Source organism: Dipodomys merriami, unplaced genomic scaffold (assembly GCF_024711535.1).
Source record: "Dipodomys merriami isolate MVZ:Mamm:240054 unplaced genomic scaffold, mDipMer1.0.p SCAF_3, whole genome shotgun sequence".
Classification (NCBI taxonomy): domain Eukaryota; kingdom Metazoa; phylum Chordata; class Mammalia; order Rodentia; family Heteromyidae; genus Dipodomys; species Dipodomys merriami.
In genome coordinates, this window is record NW_027204492.1 from 23,758,206 (window position 1) to 23,786,204 (window position 27,999).

A 27,999-nucleotide genomic window follows, 5' to 3' on the forward strand; every position below is an offset into this window, starting at 1 on the left:
ATTGGATCTTAGAGCTCTTTATAAGATCTTGTAGACTGAATAGTAAGGTCATGGCAAAAACCACAGACTGCAGCCTACTTTTTGAAAAAAATGAAGCTTAAGCTGGGCGCCAGTGGCTCAGGCCTGTAATCCTAGCTACTCAGGAGCTGAGATCTGAGAAATGTGGTTCAAAGCCAACCCAAGCAGAAAAGTCTCCCTGTGTGACTCTTATCTCCAATTAACCACTCAAAAATGAGAAGTGGTGGCGTGGCTCAAGTGGTAGAGTTCTAACCTTAAGCACTAAGAGGCTCAGTGTCAGAGACCAGGCTGAGTTCAAAACCCACAAATGACAAACAAATAATATGAAGCTTAGCTCTTAAAACCAAACTCATAAAATCAATTGGGATGATTTTGTGTCTATAAGCAAAATATAAGAAACTAAAACATTTACAACTAAAAGATAACAGAATGGAACAGGATGCATTTTTTTCAATTAAAAAATTATTGTAAAGGTGATGTACGGAGGGAGGAGTTAGTTACATAAATCAGGTAATGGGTACATTTTTTGAACAGTATTATTCCCTCCCCCATTTTCTCCTAGTTTTTTTTCCCTCCTGACCCCCAACCCCCCAAATTGTAAAGTTCATTTCCAGCATAGTGTCTATTGAGTGTCACTGCTGAATTAGTTCAGCCTTCATCCCATCATTTCTGTGCTTCCCCAAATCAAGTCAACTTACACGCAAGACAAAAGGGTACAGAAATCAAAAACAGCGACAAAAATCAAAAACAGTGACAAAAAGGGTGAAAAAAAAACAGAAAAAAAAAATAAAGAACTGCAAACAGTGCAACAGGATGGATTTTAAACGCAACATGGGAGTATTCACATGTGACCTCAGCTCTGAAGGAGAAATTGGCCTAACCAAAACACAGAGACCCAAGCTGATGGATGATGGGGAATTGGAGGGGTCATCAAAAAGGTTCTAACATCTCCCTCGGCTTCTGAAATCGCCTTTGCTGACAGGGCCATCTTCTAGAGGGTAATCTCAGTTGGAATTCTCATTTCACACTTTTTTAACTCTCCTCAGATTTGGTGGTGGCATTCACATTGTGAAAGTTTATACAAGAAGCTGCTTTAGAGATAGATGAATTTGTTCTAAAAGCACATCTGTATTTTTCAGTTTCAAGTAAAAGTCTCTCCCTCTAAGGGAGTCACATGAAGACAGGCAATTTCAGGAGTCAAGGCTATAAGGAAATATTGGATTTAGAGGAGAAGGAATTATTGAGGCCCTCAAATCATAGAAACCACTATTTTTGCTAATCTTCAGTCATCCCTACTAAGCTAACTAGAAAATAAGCCCTATTTCGCATACTAGTTCACCTAGATTAGTAAGCACAAATAATTCTACACAATTTCCCCTTTTTTATTACGCAATTTCATTATTGCACTTTCTCACATGTTCACAATGTATTCCAAATCAGTCTTATACCCTCTACCAATCTCCTTTTCTTCTTTATCTCCTTCCCAAAAGAATTTGGCATAATTTTTAAATACGTGGTATAGGTTTACACAGATAAAATAATCAATAGGAAATTACTTAAACAATCACAAATTAATAGAGTACAAAAAATATCCCTAAGCCATGGGCCAGTGGTTCACAGCAGTAAGCTTAGCTACCCAGGAGGCTGAGATCTGAAGATTATGGTTCATATCTAGCTCAGACAGGAAAGTCCATGAAATTCTTATCTCCAATTAGCCACCAAAAAGCTGGAAGTGGAGCTGTAGCTCAAGTTGTAGATAGCTAGCCTTGAGCAAAAAAGCTCAAGGACAGAGGCCTGATCCTGAGTTCAAGTTTCAGGACCAGCACATATACACACAAAGAAAGATTTTAGAAAAGAACTAGTATACCAATAATTTTGCACTGTCTCATCTCTGAATTGAGAAGTATAGGAAGTATAGGTGTGGCTCAAGTGGTGGAGCACTTGGCGCATAAAAAACCCAAGTAAGAGTTCTATCTCTGAGTTTAAGACCCAGTACTAGCACAAAATTAAATAAATAAAAATTTTAAAACAAAGAGGGAGCTATATTATAAACTGATCTTTATTATCAGCAATAAATACAATAAAAGCAACTGATATTTCTTGAGATATCACTATATGTATTGTTATTCGTTAACTCATTTACTATTCATAACATTTTACCAGACTGGTTCTTATAATTATTCTCATCTGACAGATGAAAAAACTGAAGTAGAGAGCAACTACACTGCTAATAATTAGTGATTACAAGATTTGAATCCAGGCAATCGGGCTCAATAAACCAGAGCCATCTCCTAAGATCCTTTCTGGCACTAAGATTTTCTTGCCTGGCACACAAAGGGAATGTCATGGAAGTGAAAATGAAGACAAAGAAATTCAAATGAAATCTCAGAGGCCAATATTAAGATTGAAGATACAAGCTGTTCATTTTTAGGCAATGCTGAGATAAAAGTGAGCCTAAATAAACTTTTGATCTGTAAACTAGAGATATCAAAAAATAAATTAAATCTATGGAATTAAAGTAGTGATCTTTTTAATCCAGTCCTGATTACCTTAAAACTAGTGAGGGTACAGTAGCTACTTTAAAATCAGCTGTGACTTTTCTATCCCTTCTCATAACTTCATGAAAATTAAACACTGTGTATCTTCCAAATTCTGACGTGGCTGTTTGGCTCATCTCTTATTCACCTTCTGACTTCTTCAGCAGAAATTAAAGAGGTAATTCAGTTGTATTATGAGTGGAAATGCTAGAGAGTGTCCTTGAAAATTCACTCTTCTCCTCTTACAGAGGAAAGAAAATCAACTGGTGTGATTGTAGTTCTGAATCCAGCACCTCTGGTGGGTGGGGTCAGTTAAATCATATCAAATTTCTCTTTGTGCATAGGCCAAACACAGCCAGCTATCTGTAATTGCCAATGTAGCATTATCCAATGAATTGAATGAATGTCAGATTAGAAGGTTTTAGGTGGCTTTCTCTGGAGCACTTAGAGCACAAACTCCTAAGAGCTTCTCCTTCTACCTAACCTTCAAAGCAGTTCTAGCAAAATTACTCATGGCTCTCCAGAGCAATCTCCCATTTTCCTCTCTGGCCTCAGTGCAAACAAAGACTCAAGCCTTTCTCTTCACTTCCATTTAGTATAGCTGGAAAAATAAGTAAGGAAAACCAGAGAATAATTTTCATCATACATATATCCTGTATTAAAGATGAACAAGTCTAGCTTTCTTACCACAACATACAACTGACCAGTTGCCCAACTCAAAGGTCTTAATGTCAGTTATTCCAGAAAGAGACCCTTTTTCACTTAGGGCAATATTAACATTTCAATTCTTTTTCCTTTCCCCTCTTTTCCAGGGGAAAGTTTAGTATAGACTGTTTAGAGCAAGACTAGAAATAAGTACTGTTGGTCAATAATTAAGACAAGGGCTATTGTCTTTCAGAAAAACAAGCACAGATATAAAAACAGAGCATTCTTAACCTTGCTACAGACCTGAGCCAGCCAACCATGGCATTCAGTCTAGCTCTGGTATCTGCCATAGAAACTGGCTGAACATAACCCCTTTGCACAGAGGTTGGGCAGACTTCCCAGGAAAAACATTCATCTCTCCAGGCTTCCTACATGTAGTTTCCATGGGCATATGAGTTAGGAAGAAAGCTACAGCACCTCTCATTCCTTCATCCTCTCTGAACCTTTGATGAATTTTAACAATGACTTCTCAATCTGAGTTTAAATGAGTATGTCAGCAACACCAGTGCATCAACATGCATTATTCTGAACCAGAGAACACCTTTGGACACATCATAACAAAGAATATTAGGCAGAGTCTTTCTCTGCTTTTTCTTAGTGGATTTTAACAGTGATCACTGCTTATGTAGCTATAATGACTTTATTAAGAAATGTGTTCTTGAGTAGTAAACTTAATCTATCAGACAAATAAAACCACAAATTTAGTTGAATTAGAAATCACTTGCTATTTTGGCTCTTTAACTATCATTAGAATATAAATTGTAACAGTTACAACCATCTTTCGGAGTACATGGATATTTTACAGCTGTTGTAAATGAACAGTATTACAGTTGGAGATCCACAACTATAAAACCACAGGAAAGGTAGTTGAAGCAAAAACACCTGGTTTTCTGTAGGCCTCCAAGCCCCGAGTATCAAAAGACAGGAAATATATCCTTTGCTATTGCATTTTAGGTGATCACAGCAGGTTACTGTATATTTATTCAATACACCACTAAACACATTTGCTACAGACGCCTTAAAAAGTCATGGTTTTCTATCTGTGGCTCTATGTCCTGAATTAAATCCACCTCTGAAACTAACAGTACTTTCTCCAAATAACTTGAGTATCTAATCACTAGTCTCTTGGATAGAATTCATGTCATGCAACATTTACTAGGTCATACATACAGATATATAGATATAGATAGGTAGCAGAAGTTCAAAATTAGGGGCAAATATCATTAGTGCCAGTTGGCTGAGAATCTGAAATCAAAAGTGGCCTAGAAAGCCAAGTGAGGAGGAACAGTGAGCAAATGTTGTCATAGTATTCAACATACACTATGCTAAAAATGAACTATGCAACTTGTCAGGGATGTGAGAAGGAAATGGGGGAAAACAAAGGAAGAGGTGACACTGTTCAAGAAGAACTGTACGCATTATCTGACAAGGAATTGTAACATAACCCTTTTGTACAACTCCTTAATAATAACATTAAAAATAATTAATTAAAAATAAATGATACTTTTCTATAGAAACATGGGCAGATACTATGAGCATGCAATTCATGGAAAGTGTACTTGTGGCCAACATTAAAAAGAATTCAAGCATATTAAAAAATCAAATAAATAAAAACTTAAATCACAGTAGCATGCTTTTATCCCACTCTCAAATCAGGAAACGTTTACTAACAGTGCTGGTAAAGATATAATGAAAGGGCTCTTCTATTCCTAGTTAATGGGAATATGAATTTTTACAGTCTTAGTGCACAATGAAATAATCCTTCAAATTACATCAGGAGTCTCATAGATGCAGTATTTTCACCCATAAAATTCTGTATTAGGGAAATATTTATTTATAAATATGTTCCACAAAACAAGAGATATGAAAGAAAAATGGAAAACATGAACTTTCCATGTGCAAATGGATAAATGTATATCTTCTAGTCTAATAACATGAATACTGAGTATAAACCTAACAGAAAATGTAGAATATTGTAACTTTTAGTACAATCCTAATTGTGTGATTTAAATGTATGAACAAAGATTATGAAAAGCTGGCACCAGTGGTTCAGGCCTGTAATCCTAGCTGCTCGGGAGGCTGAGATCTAAGAATCACAGTTCAAAGCCAGCCCCGACAGCAAAGTCTGCATGAGACTCTTATCTCCAGTAAACTACTCAGAAAAGCCAGAAGTAGTGCTGAGGATCAAAGTGTAGGACACTAGCCTTGAGCACAAAGAAGCTCAGGCACAGCACCTACGCCTTGATTTCAAGCCCCAGGACTAACAAAAAAAAATTTCTTAAGTTTTTAAAAATATCATGACAGGATCAAGAAAATGTGGAGCATATATATATATATATATATATATATATATATATATATATATATATATATATATATGCATAATATGTATGAATAATATGTACATATATTATATATTATAATATATAATGGAATTCTATGGCTCCATCACAAAGAATGACACCACCCCATTTGTTAAGAAATGGAGACTTGGAAAAAATTATATTAAGTGAAGTAAGCCAGACCCTCCAAAAAATAGGTCCTATGGTTTCCCTTATCTTCAATAACGAGTATATGTCCTGGACAAGCAGAAGAGGTTAAAAGCTATGTACATATGACCCACATAAGTTGAGGCTACGCAAAATGAACCCCAAGATAGGGACAAAAGAGATTTTATCTTTCTTGCTGTTTTTTTTTAATGTACTTACAACGTATTATGTGATTTTTTTTGTTTCTTTGTATGTTCTTCCCCCTGTTGTCACTGTATTTAATTCCAGTGTCCTGCATCTTGTATATACATTTTTCTAATTTAGAGAGGGGACAGAAATAATAAAATGTTGAACTAAGGATACAGGTTGACTCATTGTAACAATGAGATGTACCAGACACTATGCTGAACACTAACTTTACAACTTTGCAGGAGGGAGGGGGAGGGAATAGTTGGAGAGGTGGGAGGAAAGGGATGGTAGGGGAAAAACAAAGGAGGGGGTAACAATACTTGATGGGAAATGGAGTCATCACCTTGTTCATGCACTGTTCCCCCTCTGTACAGTATCTTTAAAATAAAATATATAAATATAATAAAAAAAATTAAAAACAAAATAGGAAAAAAAGATCATGACAAAAAGTGTAAGATTAATGTGATGAAAAAAAGTTTATTAAATTGCTGACACTAATGCTCAGTGGAATGTACAATTACCAAGAATGATTAGTTTTGTACATTTTTTGTTTCCCAATTCTTATTCAGTAAAAAGTGATAACCACCTTTTAAACAAGGAGAAGAGGTGAAGGAAATTATTTTTTTTTCATCAATTTTGGGGCCTGAACTCTGGGCCTGGGTGCTGTTCCCCAGCTCTTCAGCTCAAGGCTAGCGCTCTACCACTTGAGCCACAGACCCACTTCCAGCTTTTTTCTGCTTATGTGGTCCTGAGAAATCAAACCCAGGGCCTCATGCATGTGAGGCAAGCACTCTACCACTGAGCCACCTTTCCAGCCCCCAGAAATTAAAATGTACAAGATTACTGAGCATCGAAAGTCCAGAATCTTGTATTGACAATGTTGGCTTTGCAGTCATCAGATAAAAAAATCTTTCCAATCAGGATTTTGAACTTTGATCCCTGAGAACCTCTAGAAGTTTCGTGTTTGAGTTTCAGCACAGTTCAGAGGTTGCCTGGGATTAAAGCCAAAAATGTTTATGTATGTGCATTTTTCTGAGGACAGAGTATATAATTTCCAGGTCTTTAAAGGGATTTTTGACCACAAAAGTTAAAAATTAACATAGATAATGAGTGAATGGATTTCTTCCTGCCTCATTAACCAGATATTTAACATTCTGTTTGGGATCATGTCAACAATGCTTATAGAACTAAATCTAACACACTAAACTAAAACCACGTTGGAATTTGACACATAGGTGTATCATAGGTCTACAGAAAATGAGAAGAGTTGTCATTATAGTAAAAATAGTAACTACCAATATTGTTTCACAGTTTACTTAGTAATCTCACAAATATCAACAACACTCTGTAGCATTAAGTAGTAACATCATATATAGGAAAACTGAAGCCGAGGTACAAGAAATGACTGGTACATAGACAAGCAACTAGATCTTAACATTTCTCAGAGTCTCTCCCTTTTCATTCTTTCCTTTGTTTCTGGCAAATATGCTTAGACTCTTTCAACTCGAATCCAAAGTCTGACTAGAGAGATAGATGAAGAGTACCTAGTAACTAACATGGTTGCAATTTTTTTGGTATCAAACTGTTTCAAAGTAAAAAAAAAAAAGATAAAAAAAGACCTACTCAAACTCAACTTTACAGGAACAAAGCTAACTAAAATAAACAAGTTTTAGAAGCCCTTTGAGGCCGTCTACCTACCTCTCTCTTTTCCACAGAGCCTTCTTCAGCACAATGACCAAAAGGGACTGAAATCCCTTAATGATTAAAATCAAGAAACCTTTTTTTTTTTCTAGAACACAAGAAAACTGTTTGAGTATTGTGTTTTCTCAGAGTTGTTATGTTGTAATAAGAAAGCCATCAGAGAAGTTACTGTGCGGTCTGCCAAGCACTGACATTACTATGCTGAAAATTGGAGACAATCAAGTCAGTGTTCCCGTTGCTTTGGAAATGCAGTCTTTCTCTCTCTCTCTCTTTTTTTGCTTAATTTTATTTACTTTTTATTCTTTTGGCTATTTACTTTTCTCATGTGGACTTAGTTGAATTCTATCAGAACCAAGCACAGATGTGTTTGACAAGCATAAGACGTGCTGTCTTTCACAGAATCCAATTCAAAGTCCCTTGACCTCTGGGTGGGTCAATAGCAAAAGACCCAGAGGGATGCTGTTGTGAAATAGGTGAAGCCTAACCAGAACCAAGCCAAACTATTGTTTCTAAACTCAGAATCCAAATATAACTACATGCTTTAAGCAGTTAGTGGTGCCATCCTTGCATATGCTAAAAGACCAATCAACGCCAGCCATGTTTACCTGTTGCCTTCTATGGAAATATTGTTGAGAGGCATTCCATCCATAGAAAATCCACATTTCCCTTTGATGAGTGTGAAATGCAAGACGAGCAGAACCATGGAGTCAAAGTAGCAAAATCTCCATATAAACTAGAGCAGGCTCACTGAGCTGCTCTTTTTTCGTTGATTTCTAATGCTGCTACTAATTCACCATTCTATGTTCCAATCACTTGATTATTAAAAAGGGAGAAGCAAATCTGGAAGCCCCACCCTTTACAAGGTATCTGACTCACATAAAATAAGATCATAGAAATATTGAAAATTATGGTAGTTCATCTGAGTCTTTAGCTGAGGAAGAAATAATTGCCAAACACATATTGAAGGTAAGGAAGATGCCAGATAATGTGTCCATAGCCTTGGCCCTCCAAGAGTATACACCATGGTAAGGAAATAAAGATAACTGGGCCAGGTGCCAGTGGCTCACACCTGTAATCCTAGCTACTCAGGAGGCTGAGATCTGAGGATCGGGGTTCAGAGCCAGCCCAGGCAAGAGAGTCAGTGAGACTCTTATCTCCAATAAACCACCAGAAAAGCAGAAGTGGCACTGTGGCTCAAGTGATAGAGGGCTAACCTGGAGCTGAAGTCCTCAGGGACAGCCCCAGGCCCAGAGTTCATGCCCCACAACGAACAAAAAAAGAAAGGAAGGAAGGAAGGAAAGAAGGAAGGAAGGAGAAAGAAAAGAAAGAAAGAAAACTGATATCTGAAGTATTTGAAGCCATTAGGATTCTGAAATAATAGAGAGTTTATCTCTGGCAAATCAAGAAAAGCTTCATGATAGTAGATGTCTTAAATAAAAAATCAAGGGTTGGGAAGGTGGCTCAGTGGTAGAGCGCTTGCCTTGCATGCATGAGGCCCTGGGTTCGATTCCTCAGCACCACATAAGCAAAAAGAAAAAAGCCAGAAGTGGCGCTGTGGCTCAAGTGGTAGAGTGCTAGCCTTGAGCTGAAGAGCTGAGGGACAGTGCCCAGGCCCAGAGTTCAGGCCCCACGACCGGGCCAAAAAAAAAGTCAAAGCAGCACTTAAAATGTATGTTATGTCTCTTTTTGTAGGCACATAACAGAAATCTACTCTCCATAGACTTTGATCATATAACTCGTACAGGGAAGATATATGATGACCATCGCAAATTCACCTTGAGGATTCTGTATGATCAAACAGGACGACCTATTTTATGGTCTCCTGTAAGCAGATATAATGAAGTGAACATCACATACTCACCTTCGGGATTGGTTACATTTATTCAAAGAGGAACATGGAATGAAAAAATGGAATATGACCAGAGTGGAAAAATAATTTCAAGAACATGGGCTGATGGGAAAATTTGGAGCTATACCTACTTAGAAAAGGTAAGTCCATGAGTGGGAACAGATGAGAATACTAAAAGTGTACACAATTACCCTTCACTTGGTGAGGACTGCAGGAAGAAAAGCTTGTTCTTACTTTTTCTGTACAAGTAACAACAAACATGGTGAGCTTCTTCAACTGTTTCCAGTTGAAGTTTGCCCAGTTCCCACTCTCTCCCAAGTACTCGTTTAAATGGAAGTGTGGATAATTGGTTAACTCTCTTCTCATTGGAGTGTATTTGTTCATGCTCTTGAAAAAAAGGAGCTTTAATATGAAAGCTCATACAGAGGGGAAATAGCTAGAAAATCATAAAGCTGTGTATTAATATACCTCCACTCTGGTAAAGGGCCTCTCATGCAAAGCATAAGGTATGCTAATTTTGTTAGCATAGTCATTGAAAGTTTACTTGTACACATTGGAGAACTAATTTTCAGAAGGAAGCAGTTTCAGGCCATGATAGCAGGGAGGCCTCATTGGAAATAGACGTTAGTGTGTCATGTGTCTCCAGTAGCATCCATAATAGGAGCTTGCAGCCTCTCTCTAGTTTAAAAAGAAAAAAAAAGAACACTAATCCCACCTCATGAAATATTTATTTGTGAGGCCTCAGCCCCCACACAGCAAAATGGTCTCTGGTCAGATCAGTATGAGCAATCAGTCTCTGTCTGCCATCTCTATCTGATCTCCTAAGATGATACCTCATGTTTCCCAACTTTAACCATTCAACTCAATTGAACTTTTTCGTCCTGAATCAATTCCTGAGAAATTTACAAAAGATTTTTTTCCCTAGAGTGTTCAAGGGTAAATGAGTTCAATAGAACTTACAGAAGTTCTTAGAAAACTCACAGCTTACATGACAAAATGTCACAATTTGTGCTAAATGATGCCAAACCTTTTGATACAACCCTCAAACATTTTTTTAAGTTTGCCAGGTACTGGTGGCATTTGCCTTTCATCCTAGCTATTCTGGAGGTTGAGATGTGAAGCTCATGCCTCAAAGCCAGACTGGGCAGCAAATTCTGTAAGACTCTTATCTCCAATTAACTACCAGAAAACCAGAAATGGAGCTGTGGCTCAAGTGGTAGAGTACTAGCCTTGAGAAAAAAAAAACTCAGGGACATTGCACAGACCCTAAGGTCAAGGTGCAGGACTGGCAAAAAATATTAGTAAGTCAGTGATAAAAACTGTTTTCTTAGTTCTCATAGTCAATTGCTGGAAAACATACCAAGCTAGAAATAGCTAGGAAATAACACTGAGTTAACTCAGGAGATAAAGTAGGGAGTACTTTTCTAATCCACCCAATGTTCTTAATTTCTGAAGAAATTTATAGAATCCATAATTTGTCTCATATACTAAGAAAAATGCAGTCTTACAGACCATGTCTTTCTTCATTTGAATTTCTATAACAAGAATGACTGACAAGATTCTATGACTAATATCTATAAAATGTCAAACTTTTAAAAAAATTAGTTGAATCCAAACATTGTTAGTGTATATACATAGGCAAAATATTTCTTCAAGCATATATTGACAGTCTTTCTATGAAAAACAGATGTCACTCCTTCAGAGCTGGCTTCATTAGTTTTTCAGAACTGAATGTGACACCAATGAGAAGATTATTTCTCTTTCCTGAGGAAAAAAGACCATCTGAAACAAATATTACATGAATTATTTTTGCTATGGAAACAATGGGTGATACTTCTTTTTAAACACACATACACCAAATAAATATATATATGCATACATACATACACACATACATACATACATACATACATACAGGAGTAGTTGTACACATCTATAATCTCAGTACTCAGGAAATGGAGGGATGAGTATCTAGAGTCTGAAGATTCCCTGGACAACATATGAACACCCTGTCTAAGTCAGCCTTGATGGTACACACCAGTAATCAGCTAGGAGGCAAAAGGCAGGAATTTCACCAGTTTAGAGACCAGCATGGACTACACCTGGGTGGGGCTAACAAGTTCAACAAGAAATGTACTCACTACCTTACTTATGTAACGGTAACCCCTCTGTAACATCACATTGACAATAACATTTTTTAAAAAGAAAGAACAAAGAAAAGTTGGGGGAAAGTAGGAAAGAGCAAGGGAAGGGGTGACATTCCAAAAGGAAATGTACTCTTTACCTGACTCATATATCACCTTTATAATAACAATTAAAAAGGGGCACGGGGAAGAAAAATCAGAACAAAAAATTTGTGAGACTAATGTCTACATTGGACAGAAATTTACCCTATTGCGTTATTGACATAGAACAATACATCAGGAAAAAAAACAGGGATTTCCAAAAACTAGTTTAGTGATCACTGGAACAAGCCAAATCATTTAGCCTTTTAGTTGACTTTTGTTTTTTATTTCATGTTAAATTTGTTCTCTAATTAGAAAAGTAGTCCCTTATTTAAGCAATCCTATTATGCAAAACTAAGAATCTACAAAATATTTAATTATAGAATGGTTCCTTACTTTCTAAAACCAATTTATCAAGAAATTGATTTTAATAATATTATTATCACCCATGATAATAACTAATTCACTGAATGGAGGTGGTGATTCAATTAAATAAGTTAATATAAAGCAGCAAGGTAGAGAAATGAAGTGTTTAGCTGGCACTTATTGCCACTTGAAAGTACACAAAACAGGAAAGAACAAAAGGAAGAGAGGAAAGACGAAAGAAAGCAAAGCAAAGTGTTTTTGAAAAGGAAGGAAAGGTGTCTGAAATTGCACGTAAGTTTTTCAGGGACTTGATGGCATTTTGGGACACTTTGTGTTCTTTCTCATTTCCCATTGTTTGTTTAGTAATATGAACTTTGCTGGCTCATTCTTTCCCTAGGACAAGAGCACAGCAAGGACACAGAGGCCGGTCCTTGCAGTATGTCTTAAAGTAAGAATTTACAAACTTAAAAACTTACCCTCACATACATGTAACATTACTCTGTAAAGTTGCTTGACTTCCCATGGAGTAAATAAAAATTATATATATCGTGTTAGTGTGCAATGGTTTATAGCCATTTGGAGAAAAATAATTATTTAGGTAATGGCTCTTGTTGCTTAAATGATCTCTTCTCTATTAAAAAATCAATTATTGTTTCTTAAATTTTCTCTGTGTGCCCATTAATCCTCTGCCTTAATTTATGACACTTCTGAGTTAATTATATTTTGAAGCTAAAATTTTATATTACAGTAAATGTAAATCTTTCAGTTCCCTAAAATCATTCTTATTAACTTCATTTTTAATACATTTAAATGTATTTTATAATCATTTAATAAGATGCTTTAGTCTTACACATTTGCATGAAATTACCTATTTGGGGCTGGAATTTTTCAAAGGATGCCTACAGAGACAGAGTGCAGTCTTTAGCTTACCAGTGGCCTCACGCTGCCACCTGGTGGCCATTCATTGTATGCTGTGCATTTTCATGTTTCTACTCTAGAAATGAACAATAGAAATTTCTTGTTCAACTAAATACATGGTCATGACTGTTCTTTTTTCTTTGCGAAGATCACTGCTGTGATCAATTAAATAGTAGGGTCAATGAAAATAATAAAATCTTCACATTCTATTATTGAGCTAATAAGAAATGGCTTTATAATCCTGCCTGAACACTGTGGTCACTTGATTGTTTCATAAGCATTGTTGTTGAACAAACTAATAACAATGACCTCCCAGAGTGAAAAGGCAGACAAATAGAGCTAAATGCTATTCCAGAAACACAAGGCTACATTCATGAGATTTGTCATCACATTATCCACATTCTTGCTATTGACAGAGAGCTTTAAAGTAGTAAAGCTTTAAAACATACCCACGACCTTCTAAGACAAGTCAACATCAATTGTCACCATCCAGGAGCAAGATTCAGGCAGCAGTTAGTGCAAGCTGGAATATGAGTGCAGTAGGAAGAATATGATAATGCAATATAAAAAAAGTCTTGGCTGAAGCAGGATGGAACTAGATAATGGGGGGTGATGGAGGGTAATTGGTAATTGTCCCTGGCTCAAGTCAAAAGTGACAGTGACAGATGTCATTTTTTCATGACAACTTGACAGAACAGAATGAAAAAGAGCTGGAAAATCTGATTTTCAGCCCAGAGGTAATGCAAACTCATTTTCCACCAATTCTTTTATAAAGTCACTCTGCCACACCTTACCCCACCTCACCCCCTCCCACTTCCTGTCCCAGTCATAGGAAAATTCTCTGCTGGTGTTATTGAGTTCTACCTTGTTCAGGAAAATCAGTTCCTGCATCCATATCCAAAGGCACAAAACAGGATTTCCAAAGTCTTATGGGCACACACACACAAGTCCTAGAGCTTTAACTCAGGGCCTGGGAACTGTCCCTGATCTTTCTTGCTCTAGGCTAGTGCTTTAACACTTCAGCTACAGCTCTACTTCTGGCTTTTGGGTTCTTGCTCTAGGCTAGTGCTCTAAAACCTCAGCTACAGCTCCACTTCTGGCTTTTTGGTGGTTAACTGGAGATAAGAATCTCAAGTTCAAGCCCCGTGATCACCAACAACAAAAAATATGGACTTACGTGTCCTGTCCGGGCTGGATTCAAACCACAATCCTCAGATCTCAGATTCCTGAGTAGTTAGGACTACAGGTGTGAACCACCAACAACCAGTGGTCTTGTGCTTTTTGTTCAGAAAGGTTTTCAGAGGTCACAATAATGTAACTGCAGACTGTAGCAAGCTGCGGGTTATTCACAGGTGAAAAATTGACAGGATTGTGCACTCACCTCTGGTTCTTCTTATTACTGGTGAAAATGAAAGAACTAACTAGGAAGGTAAGATTGGGAGGATTATGGTTTGAATTAATCCTGGTTAGAAATAATCCTGGTTAGTGTGTAAGCTCCCTTCTCCACTGAGGCATGCACCTGTTTTCTCAAAATACTCTGGAGGCTGAGACTGATTCTAGGGTAGCCAAGGTTGAAAAGTCCATGAGATTTCATCTCAGTGGAAAAATGGTACATGCCTGTCATCCCAGAAAAGACAAGGATCCTAAAGTAGGAAAATTGCAGTGTAGGAGCATACTCAGGTGGGAATGAGCTTCTATCTCAAATATTAACCAATGAAAACCAGGACTGGTATCTTGGCTCAAATGGTAGAGCACCAGCCCAGCAAGCATAAGGCCCTGAATTCAAACCCTTGTACTGCTAAACAAAAGCCTATTTATTGTTATGGTATAATTTGTTTAGTTGTCTTTCTCCTCTTTTAAACTGTAAGTTGCATGAATACAGAACAGTTATTGTATATTACTGTATACTCAAGGGTCTGCCACAGTTGGGCCCATAAATTTATGTTGAATAGATGAATGTATATTTACTTTAATCTGCTCAACTGTAGAAGGACTTATGGTATTTTTGCCTTTGTCTTGTTTCAGTCTGTTATGCTTCTCTTGCATAGCCAGCGGCGTTACATCTTTGAGTATGATCAATCAGATTGCCTGCTTTCAGTCACCATGCCTAGCATGGTGCGCCACAGCTTACAAACCATGCTTTCAGTGGGATACTATCGGAATATCTACACTCCACCAGACAGTAGCACCTCTTTCATCCAAGACTACAGTAGAGATGGACGACTGCTACAGACTCTACATCTGGGGACAGGGCGCAGAGTTTTATATAAGTACACAAAGCAAGCAAGGCTTTCAGAGATTCTTTATGATACCACTCAGGTCACACTGACATATGAAGAGTCTTCTGGAGTGATTAAGACAATACACCTGATGCATGATGGATTCATCTGCACAATTAGATACCGGCAAACAGGTTTGTGATGAAAGGATATCGATGTGTTTATCGAAATCATATTCTCTTTTAGAAGATTTTTATGTTCAGAAAGATACATGCTAACCTATGACCTATATTTAACGTAGAAGATTTTGCTTTTTGGTCAAATTAGCTTTCATTGAAAATTTAAAACATGTTATAATCATCATCATCCACCTGAAACTTAATTCTTTTGAAACATTCATTTGTCTTTCTCTCAATTCTCAAGAATGCTGCAATCTAATACCTGCTCAGAGTGTTCTTACTCCTTTCCCCACAGATGCAGTTATAAGATATCAATCTCTAAAACTAGCTCAAGCCCTATGTAACCTCTGTAAGACTGAACTGATGACAACACTTAGAACGATAGAGTCTATGTCATTTGGGGGGTTTATAACATGCCCAAATTGAGTTACTTTAATGCTGGATGTTGTGAAAACACTACCCTCTGAGTTGATAGCATGATATGAAAGCATTTTGGTCAATGATTCTACCAAGAGAGCCTGCTCATAATATCAATTTCATCATCTCATGCTACTTGATGGGCTATTACTTTTATAGTTTATATAATTAGATCATTCTAGAATTATTCTATTTAATTTTTTTCTGTATTTGGCGATTAGCACTATAAGAACATGTATTTCTGGTGTAAGACATCAGAGGCTAATCTATAATACCTTATTGTGAATGTTAAAGGTATCAATAATACAATAACATTAGAGCTTTCAGATTATTCCATATGTAGCACCTGGCTTTTTCCCTCATGATTTTTATTTTGATTTACTACAGGACCTCTTATTGGACGACAGATTTTCAGATTCAGTGAAGAAGGTCTTGTGAATGCACGGTTTGACTACAGCTACAACAACTTCCGTGTCACCAGCATGCAAGCTGTTATCAATGAAACCCCTTTGCCCATAGATCTATACCGATATGTCGATGTCTCTGGTAGAACAGAGCAGTTTGGAAAATTCAGTGTAATTAATTATGATCTCAATCAGGTCATAACTACCACAGTGATGAAGCACACAAAGATCTTCAGTGCCAATGGACAAGTCATTGAAGTCCAGTATGAAATCTTAAAGGCGATTGCCTACTGGATGACTATTCAATACGATCATATGGGCCGTATGGTAATATGTGATATAAGGGTAGGAGTAGATGCCAATATAACAAGATATTTCTATGAATATGATGCTGATGGGCAACTTCAAACTGTTTCTGTAAATGACAAAACTCAGTGGCGTTACAGTTATGATCTCAATGGAAATATCAACCTTTTGAGCCATGGCAATAGTGCTCGCCTAACTCCTCTCCGATATGACCTCCGAGACCGCATCACCAGACTAGGAGAAATTCAGTATAAAATGGACGAAGATGGCTTTCTGAGGCAAAGGGGAAATGACATATTTGAATATAATTCTAATGGTCTGCTGCAGAAAGCCTATAATAAGGTGTCTGGCTGGACTGTGCAGTATTATTATGATGGGCTTGGGCGACGTGTTGCCAGCAAGTCCAGCCTTGGCCAGCACCTCCAATTCTTTTATGCAGACCTTGCCAATCCCATAAGAGTTACTCATCTGTACAACCATACAAGCTCTGAGATTACATCTCTGTATTATGATCTCCAAGGTCACCTTATTGCCATGGAATTAAGCAGTGGTGAAGAATATTATGTAGCCTGTGATAATACAGGTACCCCACTAGCTGTCTTCAGCAGCCGAGGTCAGGTCATAAAAGAGATTTTGTATACACCATATGGAGATATCTATCATGACACTTACCCTGACTTTCAGGTCATCATTGGTTTTCATGGAGGACTCTATGATTTCCTTACTAAATTAGTGCACCTGGGGCAAAGGGATTATGATGTTATTGCTGGTAGATGGACAACACCCAATCACCATATATGGAAACAGTTGAACCTCCTTCCTAAACCATTCAACCTCTACTCCTTTGAAAATAATTACCCCGTGGGAAAAATTCAAGATGTTGCAAAGTATACCACAGGTATTTATACACTATAAAATGAAGCTAAACATCAGCTGAGTGCTGTTTATTTTATCACATTATCTTGATGCCTTTGTAAATATGTTTCCTCTTCCTGCCAGTTGGCCCACAAGTTTGCTTGCATTCACTATCTTCCTTTGTTTCTAGAGTGAACAGAGGGTACAGTGAAATGTGATGCTTTTACACCCTGGTACATTTTTTGTCTTCCTTTTTAGCTATTTCTGTCTCGGTATTTCTTTTGTATACACTTATGGATCTCATTTCACAAAAGGAAAAATCAGAATTAGGTTATGTGAAATAAATTGAGCATCACAATCCATGTAGTATTAGAATCACTACCTCATTAGATGTTTCAGTGAGGTATACTGAGCCTATATCTCTCATTATCCATGAGTCCAAAGGTTTCCCTGCAGTATGAAGAACATGAGTTTTACAGTGAATAATACTGATGTGTGGGGGTATATCTCCACCTTCCCATTGTCTACACATGCTAAAGGGAAAGCAGCTTTCAATTTTGTATGGGATTCTTTTCAATTTTTTTCTTTTAAATTTGTGTCTTACAGACATTGGAAGTTGGTTGGAGTTGTTTGGTTTCCAGTTGCACAATGTGCTACCTGGATTTCCCAAACCAGAATTAGAAAACTTGGAATTAACTTATGAGCTTCTCCAGCTTCAGACAAAAACTCAAGAATGGGATCCTGGAAAGGTTAGTCAAAAAGTTTGAGTACCCTATATAGCTGAAAAAGAAGAAGAGCATTTAACATTATGAAATATTCTTTACATATGTTTGCTCATTGATTTATTGAGACTTTTGGATATTCTTTGAAATATACATGATTCATGAGGAAGGAAACCTCCCTGTAGAAATTTGTGCTTTAAGAAAAGGAAAGAACATGAGGTTACTTGATGACTGCTGCATGATAAACAAGAGAGAACTGAACTTTTTAAATTTTGGAAATGATCTTATTACCAATGGTAATAATGGATTCTATAGAGAGGAAAATGTTACAGAAAGACCTGAAAAATATGAGTTTCAATGGTCAAGTAGCATGGAGGATGATACCTTAAGAGCATGAGAATGACTGAATAAGATTACTCTGATAATCACAAAGTAGGCAAACAACAAACCATGATATCAAATACTATAAGGAAAAAATTTCTGGAAAAAAAGAGAAATATGAAAACATTCAAGAAAGCAGATGATCTCATCAAGAGTGTCAGGTACACTAGAAATAAGAAAAGCTAAGAAGATCTATGTATGCAAAAAGTGGTTTCAAAAAACTAAAGTTGAAATTTGGGTAGGATTTGAAATTTATGTCAAAAAGTTATAAGAGAAAGGAAATTTCATGTCCATGCTGTACTCTTATCCTGCTTTGTAAATTACATATGTGTGTTTTTGAAATTAAAAATCCTTTTTAAAAAATATGTTCTGAATGTTGGCAATTGTGGGATATTTGGAAGTTTATTAGTCTTTATTTCTTAGCATGGTATGGTTGAAAATAGCCCAAACGAAAAGATTTTGTTCAAGTACACACAAAAAGATCAATGAATGGCTTGTAATTTTCCCATATCCATTAGTACAGTCATAAGCAGTTAAAAGCAAGAACTATGCCTTATGTCTTTTTATACCTCACTGTGCCTAATGTGTTACTATATATGAAATAATAACATCTAATATCAGTTAATAAAAATAAAGCATCTGGGTGTCAGGAGCTCATGGTACACACCTGTATTCCTAGCTACTCAGGAAGCTGAGATCTGAGGATCATGATTTGAAACCAGCCTGCACAGAAAGTTCTGTGAGACTCTTAAAGGTCTGTGAGATTCTTATCTCCAACAAACTACTAAAAATGGTGGAAGTAGAGTTGTTAAAAAAAATTCAGGGACCGCACTTATGCCTTGAGTTCAAGTCCCAGGACTGGCACAAAGTAAAAAAAAAAATTCTTGGTTTGAGAGCAGCCTTGTAGTTCTGAAATCCTGTGTCAATTCTGAACCTATTTTCTTACCAAGATAAAAGAATGCTAGGTAAACAGTCACGGGCTATCCTTTTCCCAAATTTGAAAAAGAGATTCAAGACTTGGCTTGTTTTGTTTTGTTTTGTTTTAATTCCTCCTGGGAAAATTAAAGAGAGAAGAAAACAACCTTGCCACCCCCTGTGCATAGAACATGTTTAACTGTGTATTGCATCTGTCTTGTGCTTTCTTTTCCTAGACCATCCTGGGCATTCAGTGTGAGCTCCAGAAACAGTTGCGGAATTTCATTTCTTTGGATCAACTTCCTATGACTCCCCGATACAATGAAGGGCGGTGCCTTGAAGGAGGGAAGCAACCAAGGTTTGCTGCTGTCCCTTCTGTCTTTGGAAAAGGTATTAAATTTGCCATCAAGGATGGCATAGTAACAGCTGACATTATAGGAGTAGCCAATGAAGATAGCAGGCGGCTTGCTGCCATTCTCAATAATGCCCATTACCTGGAAAACCTGCATTTTACCATAGAGGGGAGGGACACTCACTACTTCATTAAGCTTGGGTCTCTAGAGGAAGACCTAGTGCTCATCGGGAACACTGGGGGGAGGCGGATCTTGGAGAATGGCGTCAATGTAACTGTGTCCCAGATGACTTCCGTGTTGAATGGAAGGACTAGACGGTTTGCAGATATTCAGCTGCAGCATGGAGCCCTATGTTTCAACATCCGTTATGGGACGACTGTCGAAGAGGAAAAGAATCACGTGTTGGAGATTGCCAGACAACGTGCTGTGGCCCAGGCCTGGACTAAGGAACAGAGAAGGCTGCAAGAAGGGGAGGAGGGGATTCGGGCATGGACAGAGGGGGAAAAGCAGCAGCTTTTGAGCACTGGAAGGGTACCAGGTTATGATGGATACTTTGTGTTGTCTGTTGAGCAGTATTTAGAACTTTCTGACAGTGCCAACAATATTCACTTTATGAGACAGAGCGAAATAGGCAGGAGGTAACAAAAAAAATCTCTGCCTTTGCGTCACCAAAGACTGCCTGTTTTTAAAAACATGAAATGGTTTGTTGTATTGGTTTTCTAGATCAGAACTCTGTAAATGTAAATATGGAGGAAAAACATATCCAACTGCCTTTCAATGTGACGGAAGATGGTATTTTAATATTGTTTGTTTAAACTCTTTAAGAAATGACAGAGATTTTTAGTTCTTGTGTGGCAGTATTCAAAAGAACACAAGCTGAACTCCAACAGCTAAACAATGTTTTCTGGAAGCACCACATTAAATTTGTCAAGCCATGCATATGTTCAACTATACAGGAAGAACACAATGTTCTGTATCTCTATTGTGACATCAAGTTTCATATCTAACTATTGGCAGGACTTGCAAGCCTCTGGAAAAGGTGGTGCAATAGTATCTGAACGTTACTTACATCTTGAAAGACTGCCAGCCCTTTCACATTTTCCAGATCTGTTATAGGAAACTTACAAAGAATTGTAAAATGTCCTCAGACACCATCTCCTAGAATCAGGACCCATTTCCCTCCTTCCCCAGTTATTCCTCCTTGCTTGTTAAAGTAAATGCCATGTTCTTGTGCTGTGTTTTGGCGTGTGGTGGCTAGATTCTGTCTTCCATGCCTCTCTGTGGGTGTGGCAAGTAGCCTGAAGAGCCACTATTTGCTTGTGTGGGCATGATACCAAACAGCTGGCAAATGTGACCTCTTTCACATGACTTGTTTGACTCAGTGTTTAATCAAATGGCCCAGCTGCATTGGTGTCGTGTAAACATAGATTTTATTAACCTGGGTAGGAATTTCTCATTTATATATAGAGTGTGTTTTGGTCATAGTTTCACCTTAGTGATTCAGTACTTATACACTAATTCAATGGTTTTGTGCACATGAAAGGTAGTTTGCTAAAGTGTATGATCGTGGCACATAAAAAGAGGCTTTAGTAGGCACAAGGGCCTGGGATGCTGATAAATACATTAACTACTACTGCAGAAATTTATAAGAGCTCAAACCTTAAAGAATAGTGAAAGTACCAAAGGGAAAATCAAACAAAATTTAACAGCAGTTATTACCATATTATTTCATCCCACTTAGTTTCATCTTTCAAATGTCCCATTCTGTACTGAACCTCTCTCAGACATATTCAGAAAATTGAATTAAGTGAACCCTTTTCAACCTAAAACATTTCAACAAATTACATAGAGGCAGATGAGTTTTTACAAATCCAAATTTCTATAATTATTTCATTTTCTTTACTCCATTTATTTTTATTTAGTCATGTCTTTGTCAAGGAAAATGTTATTTCCCAGGTGGGTTATTTGTTCTATGATCATTTAAAGTTTAGAGCTAGATCAGGATTGGTGTGAGTAACAACTGTATTTTCTCAATCTGTCTGACTCCTGCAGTAAAAGAAGTTCTTAAGTGTGCTGGGGGAATTGTGCCCTGTGAAAAAGAGATAGTTTGTAAAATGCTGTGTAATTGTAACTTACAACAATGTGCCCAATAGATAATTCCCCTGAGCCAGCTTCTGCACTTTCATCACCCAGTCAGAACATATGCTGTCTGAAGGAGAATTTATGATTGAATGTTTGTTTGGATTTTTTCCAGCTACTAACTAAATGCAGTATGGGGTCACTGCTTTGCTTAGTGATGACAGTTTCATTGGAAATATGTAAAATCAGAATCCTGGCTTGTGTTAAGTTTTTTAAGGAGTCTGTTTTTATCTCCTAAAGAAGAATGTGAGGAAAGGGGGAAGACAGTAGGGAGGGTATTCTCAAACATTTCATTTTTAAAATTTTCAGATTGGGACTATTTCATTCTTATATATGAAGAGGGAGAAAGAAAGAGAGACAGAGACAGAGACAGAGAGACAGAGAGACAGGGAGAGAGAAATTCATGGTGAACTCATTTCTGTATTTGGAAGCACACCAGCTCAAGATATCGATAACCCAGAATAAAATCATATCGTTGAGTTTTTCCTGAATCAGGCCTGTGTTTTACTGTACAGCATTTATCCAAGTGGGAAATCTGAAATCACTCACAAACTTGCTGAGAATTTGAATACCTCCACACTAACCTAAAAATAAACCTTAATTTCCTAGACCTTCTGATGTTCTTTAAAATCAGTAAGAAAAAATTTGTTAACTGTATATAAAGAGTTCATTAAGTGTGATGATGTATTTTATCTCTAATCCAAGATGTCAATATTAGAGTCTATTTTAGTTATATTTTAAGTGGTTATACTTTTTTGCAATTCGCTGATGATGTATCATTTTCAAACTGCTTTAAATATCATTAGAAACAAATATTTGGAGCTTTTTACTTAATAGTAATTTTCTTGTACTGTGCATTTCTAGTTTGTAATACATATTTAGTTAGTTTGTGCCTTTAATTTCTTAACATTATATTTGTATTATATTCAGGAAATGCACTTTTAATCATTTACAACTGTGGTTTAATACTGCCTTGAATTATTACTCTCTTTAAAACTCCAAAAGTTTGGGGGAGGAAAGAAAAATAACCCAAAAGTTTAGCACTTACAAGTAGTAAATCTAAAAGAAGCATTTTGGAATTTCTTAATAAGAACATGAAGATAATTGAGTAGATAATGTCCTATTCAGCAGGATAGAAGGAATGCCTTCACTGACTTTTATTTCTGAAGCTTAAATTAAGGGGAAAAATATTCATTTGTATTTCTTGATGAAAGCAAAACAACTTTAAGAGAAATATATGTATTTCTCACACCCAGAAGACAGGTGGCTGACACTACATAGCCACCATTCAAATAAGTCAACATGAGAGCACATTAATTGGACTCTTGCTTGAAGAGAATGCTGGGGTGGAGGCAGGGAATTCTCTAATTGCTTCTTTCCTGAGGCCCAATTCATTTGCACTTTTTTGGTTTTTGTTTTAATTTTCCTCTTGCACTACTGTCTAGAAATCCAAATGAACTAAAAAGTTCAAAGTTGAAGAGATATTTAAATGCATTTATTTTTAGTTCTCATTCTAATTGTTATTCATCATAAGCATGAGTCCTGAAGGAAAGGAAAATAAAATTCAACTCATACTTTCAGCCAAACATTTACCATAGAAAGAAGTATATGTTTTATTTTAAGCCCAAGAAAAATAATGTATAAATAAGTGTGTCATTTACTGTCAACTTATCTAGAAGATCTATAATATATAAACTACATATATATAATATAATGTATACAACATAGCCAAATGTATGAAAACTTGACAATGTATAATTTGGAATTCACATGCTACCTACATAGACAGATTTAAAATTAAGTTATACTTTTTAATAAGACTTTTTTCATGACTGATTTCTACTTTTCTTTTTTTTCTTCCTTTCCTTTATTTTGTTTTTAAATCAGACCAGGCCCCACTGTAATATCACCTGAGAGAGTAAGGGCAAAGTTTTACATTTAAAAAGGCATGTTTATATTAAAGACAATTTAATAGAGATTAATGGTGATGGAAAGAAAAGTACAGTAATCAATTATTAAAGAAAATTTTGGAAAGATTGGACAGTATTGGATCTTGTGGGAAAGCATAAGGCTACAGACTGGATGTAACATTTTTGTTTTCTTGGAAGAACTCACATACACAAAGCTGACCTGACTACTGCTATTTCAGATTTCAGACTGCTTTTCCACAGCTTTCTGTAAGGTTCTTTATTCTGCAAAGAAAGCCAAACCAAAAAAAAAAAAAAAAAAAAAAAAAAAAAAAAAAGAAAAGAAAAAAAAAGAAAAAAATGACAAACAGTAAAACATAAACAAAAAAACAAAACAAACAAAAAAGCATTCAACCACAAAATAGTGACTATTATTTCACTGTGTCCTTCATGTGAAAGCTATTAAGGACCAAATATACTACTGTGTGTAAGAAGAAATTACTTCCTAAACAGTAACTAAAAATGCTTAGAGTTAAACTTGCTGTGGATTTTGTCTTGGCAGTTGTCACCTTACGTATTTGTCAAAGGAAATGTGTTTGGCAGTAAAAAAAAATCTTTCCTTAGATGTAGTGGTGGAGTTTAACCTCTTAAATAAATGTTAGTATATCAGATTGTGTCCTTGAAAAAATATTTTACTTGTATGAATCATGGCAATGTCTAAATCTTTACTATTCTTCTGGTGAAAGTATCAGTAAGAGAGAAGGTGAAAAAGAGAAGTATAGCCTTTACGTCAGAAAAGTATTCTTTTTAGCTGCTTACTTTCTCATGAAAAGTAAAGATGTTTACAATGTATGCCAAGATTTTCAGTTTCTATATAACAACAGTTAGAGGTTCTAATCATACTGAAAATTGTGTTACAATGGCCTGAGCCATGTTGCTAGGAAACAATAGGTTCCAATTTTGTATTCCTGCTCTCACTCCTGTGCTGAAGTGACTGGATACTGTACAGGTTCATGTTCTCTGGCTGCAGTTAAATGGTCTTTTGCATTTTGCTCTGGCTTTCAGGCCAGAAGCATGCATTTTTCTACAAGAGCATCACAACAACATGCTGTAAATATTTAAAGTTAAACATTATGTGTCGATATTTGAAAGAAAAGTACTTTGAATATTTCATTTTTAAAAAATAAAACTGCAAATGAGCCCTGTGTCCCATTTTATTCATGCGCCAAACTGCATTGCTGAGTCCATCTGGTCACCTGAGATAGGTAGGGTAAATAAAAACACCACATCATCTTGAAAATGTAGGTACAAAAATCCAAAAGGCATGAATTTGAAGCAAAATTCTGTTCATTTTTATTTTCATACAAATAGGATCTATGACATAAATGACTACTTAATAAACAAAGAAGGGTAGCTACTGTGGATTTAAATGCATCCACGTTATGACATTTTAATAGGTTTCATTTTGATGCCTTTCGCAGCAATAAAGAAAAATAGAAGGGGGAGTGGGCAGTGAGAGAGAGCTAGGAGAAAAGAACACCCAGATGATTGGCAAAAAATGGATACGAGAGTTGGAGACAGAAATCATGACAGACCAAAAAAGAAAAAAAACAGTAAGCTCTTCAGAGGCCCTATACTATAAGTCATTGCAATTGCCATTTATCACTCACTTTCCACTAGAAGATATTTCCAAGTGACACTGGAAAAGCTGGCCAACAGATCTTGAAAAATTCAACTAGATAATAATGTGGCATATATACTCCAAACTAACCTTGACTGAAACTTGGAATTTATATCACTTCAAAATGCCCTGCTGCTTTTCTAATCAATAATATGTATATGTAATATCATATGTATGGCATCACACATATGCATACACACACAGAGGCGCACATGTACAAAGACAGCTGAAAAGATTATGGAGCAGAAGATAATCTTGGTATCAATACATCTCATCAGCAAAATGGAGGGTTATTATTATAATCACTTGGGAATATTTCAAACTATGCATTCCCCATTGACCCTCAGAGTTAAAATAAGAAGATAGGAGTTTTTATTCCTATTACACAGCAATCACTAAAGGAAAATAAGAGCTTTTTCTGTGTCCCTTCCCTATTCACTGTAGATTGTAGAGATCTTCAAATATCAACACTATCAAACATTTAATAATATTACTACTTTAAGGTTATATGATTCTGGTAATACAATAATCCTTTGAGGGTAAACAAGACTTCCGTATTCCTACTTGAAAAACACGATAAGAGTAACAAACTGTCTTATATAAGTTCACAAAGATAATCATTGGTAAAACTGAAAGGAAATGTCAGGTCTCATGTACTCTTGCTTTAACACTGAATATGGTACCAACTTCTACCATGTTATAAAAAATCAATTCAATCTTGGGATGGGAGGAGCAATCAAGGGGTGTGTGTGGGTGTGGGTGTGTGTGCGCGCACTCATGTGTGTATGTATGTATGGGCACTATCCATTTGATCATGTTTGTTATACTTTTCTACATAAATCTCCAAATGACCTAATGAAAAAAAATTCTGCTTTTTACTACATGTTTGGCCAATGACCCTAAATTATAAAAGTGTCCAAATGAGGTAGTTTAACTTCACCCCCAGCTTCAGGTTGAAAAATTAATGGATTCCCACTAACTACAAGTGCAAACATAGGTTAAAAAAATGTTCGAATTTATAGCACCCAAACAGGAAAACTAAGCATCCTGTAACCTTGAAATGCTCAAGGGCAAACTTGATTTTTATTATGAATAGATTTTGGATTCTGAGCTAACAACATGAATCACATAAAGAGGTCAGTAAATATTGAAACATCCTTAACAGGATTAAACGGTTTCTCACATTTTTTACAATTTTCTGTACATTCTACTTCAAAGAATATCTTCACTCCAGTCCTTTATTTGTACTAGATGACTTAATCAGAGGAATTCTCTGTAGATTTGTTCTACCTGTTCACTATCACAAGCATTCTTGCCTGTCACAGTTAAACAGAAATTATCTAAGCAGACAATTATCTTATCTCTTAAGAACAAATTTCAGAAGAAATGAACAGGTATTTCATAAGCTGTGGACTTGCTGACATACCTTTTTCCCTAAAGAGAAGGACACACTTAGAATTATATATACATTTTTCTACTTTAACTCCACATGTACATGTTAATATGGAAATATTTTAGATACAGCCAGGATATGACCTTTCTGTAAAAGTGTAGTCTATTATATACTGGAAACTAAAAAAGATGATCACATTGGGAAGTAAAAAATGCAGTAAATTTGATGAATAAAAAAGTAAAGCCAAATGGGGTGGAAGTATGTTCATCAACTGGGAAGTTTGATCATACTTAAATCAGAAAAATATTTGCCTTTTCTAGGAAATTGGTTTAACAACCTTTATCATGCTTCAGTTTGATGACTAGCACCTCTCTAAACATTTTAGATGGATATACTAAAACAAAAGTAGTTTGATAAAGTTTTCAGATACTTTTTTAAAGTGTGATAACAGAAAGCTTTCTTCAAAAAAGGACTTTCATAAAGGAACATGCAGACATCATTCATATATGTAGGATTGTTTCAGAATTAACAAATTAGAGACAGTAAAATTATTTATTTGTGGGCATTTTAATTGGAAATTAGGTTTTTGAATTCCTTTACAAGTGGTGCTTATTACTTCAGGAAATTGGGAACTGCCTACACTGTACTACAGTGATTATACTCCACCTTTGCACTTCTCTGCTATCCATATTAAATGCTCAAGGGACAAAGAGTAACTATGTCTGTCAGGAATTCACTAACTATTAACCAAGCCCACAGATTAATGTACAGCCCAGATTTTTAACATATTAGTTTACAGTCCAATATAGTCTTTTCCTATGTAACATAGACCAGAGTATTTGCATCAACTCAACTGTTTCTAAAGACATATTGGAAACCTCACTTACATAGTTATTTTTGTCCTTTCCTTATATTGTTTTTATTGTTGTTGGGGTTTCTTGTCCAAATGTATGGCGAACTACTTAAGAGCAGCTAACAAGTGCTTTTACTTCTCTATTCCCAGCAACCTATTACATTGTTGAATGAATAAATGAATTCTGGAAGGCCTGAAGCAGGTTGACATGTACTCACTCAAAAAGTGATGACAATATAGCAGTGAAGAGAAAATGCTGTATAAAATTCAGACTCTCA

At 36.3% G+C, this 27,999-nt stretch overlaps 1 protein-coding gene across 9 annotated transcripts in view; it reads left to right on the top strand.

Moving 5' to 3' along the window:
• Tenm1 (teneurin transmembrane protein 1) overlaps positions 1 to 20,439 on the top strand; it is an 875,459-nt gene extending 855,020 nt beyond the window's left edge. For 6 of the 9 annotated variants that reach the window (XM_070039761.1, XM_070039760.1, XM_070039764.1 and 3 more), the window contains 6 exons: positions 9,332 to 9,628; positions 12,477 to 12,527; positions 15,023 to 15,410; positions 16,200 to 17,420; positions 17,984 to 18,126; positions 19,632 to 20,439. In XM_070039761.1, the coding sequence (XP_069895862.1) occupies positions 9,332 to 9,628; positions 12,477 to 12,527; positions 15,023 to 15,410; positions 16,200 to 17,420; positions 17,984 to 18,126; positions 19,632 to 20,390 (2,859 nt within the window). In that variant the 3' untranslated portion in view covers positions 20,391 to 20,439. The remainder of the gene's footprint in view (positions 1 to 9,331; positions 9,629 to 12,476; positions 12,528 to 15,022; positions 15,411 to 16,199; positions 17,421 to 17,983; positions 18,127 to 19,631) is intronic. The other 3 variants (XM_070039765.1, XM_070039766.1, XM_070039769.1) reach the window with 2 other exon arrangements.
• Positions 20,440 to 27,999: the final 7,560 nt, after the last annotated feature.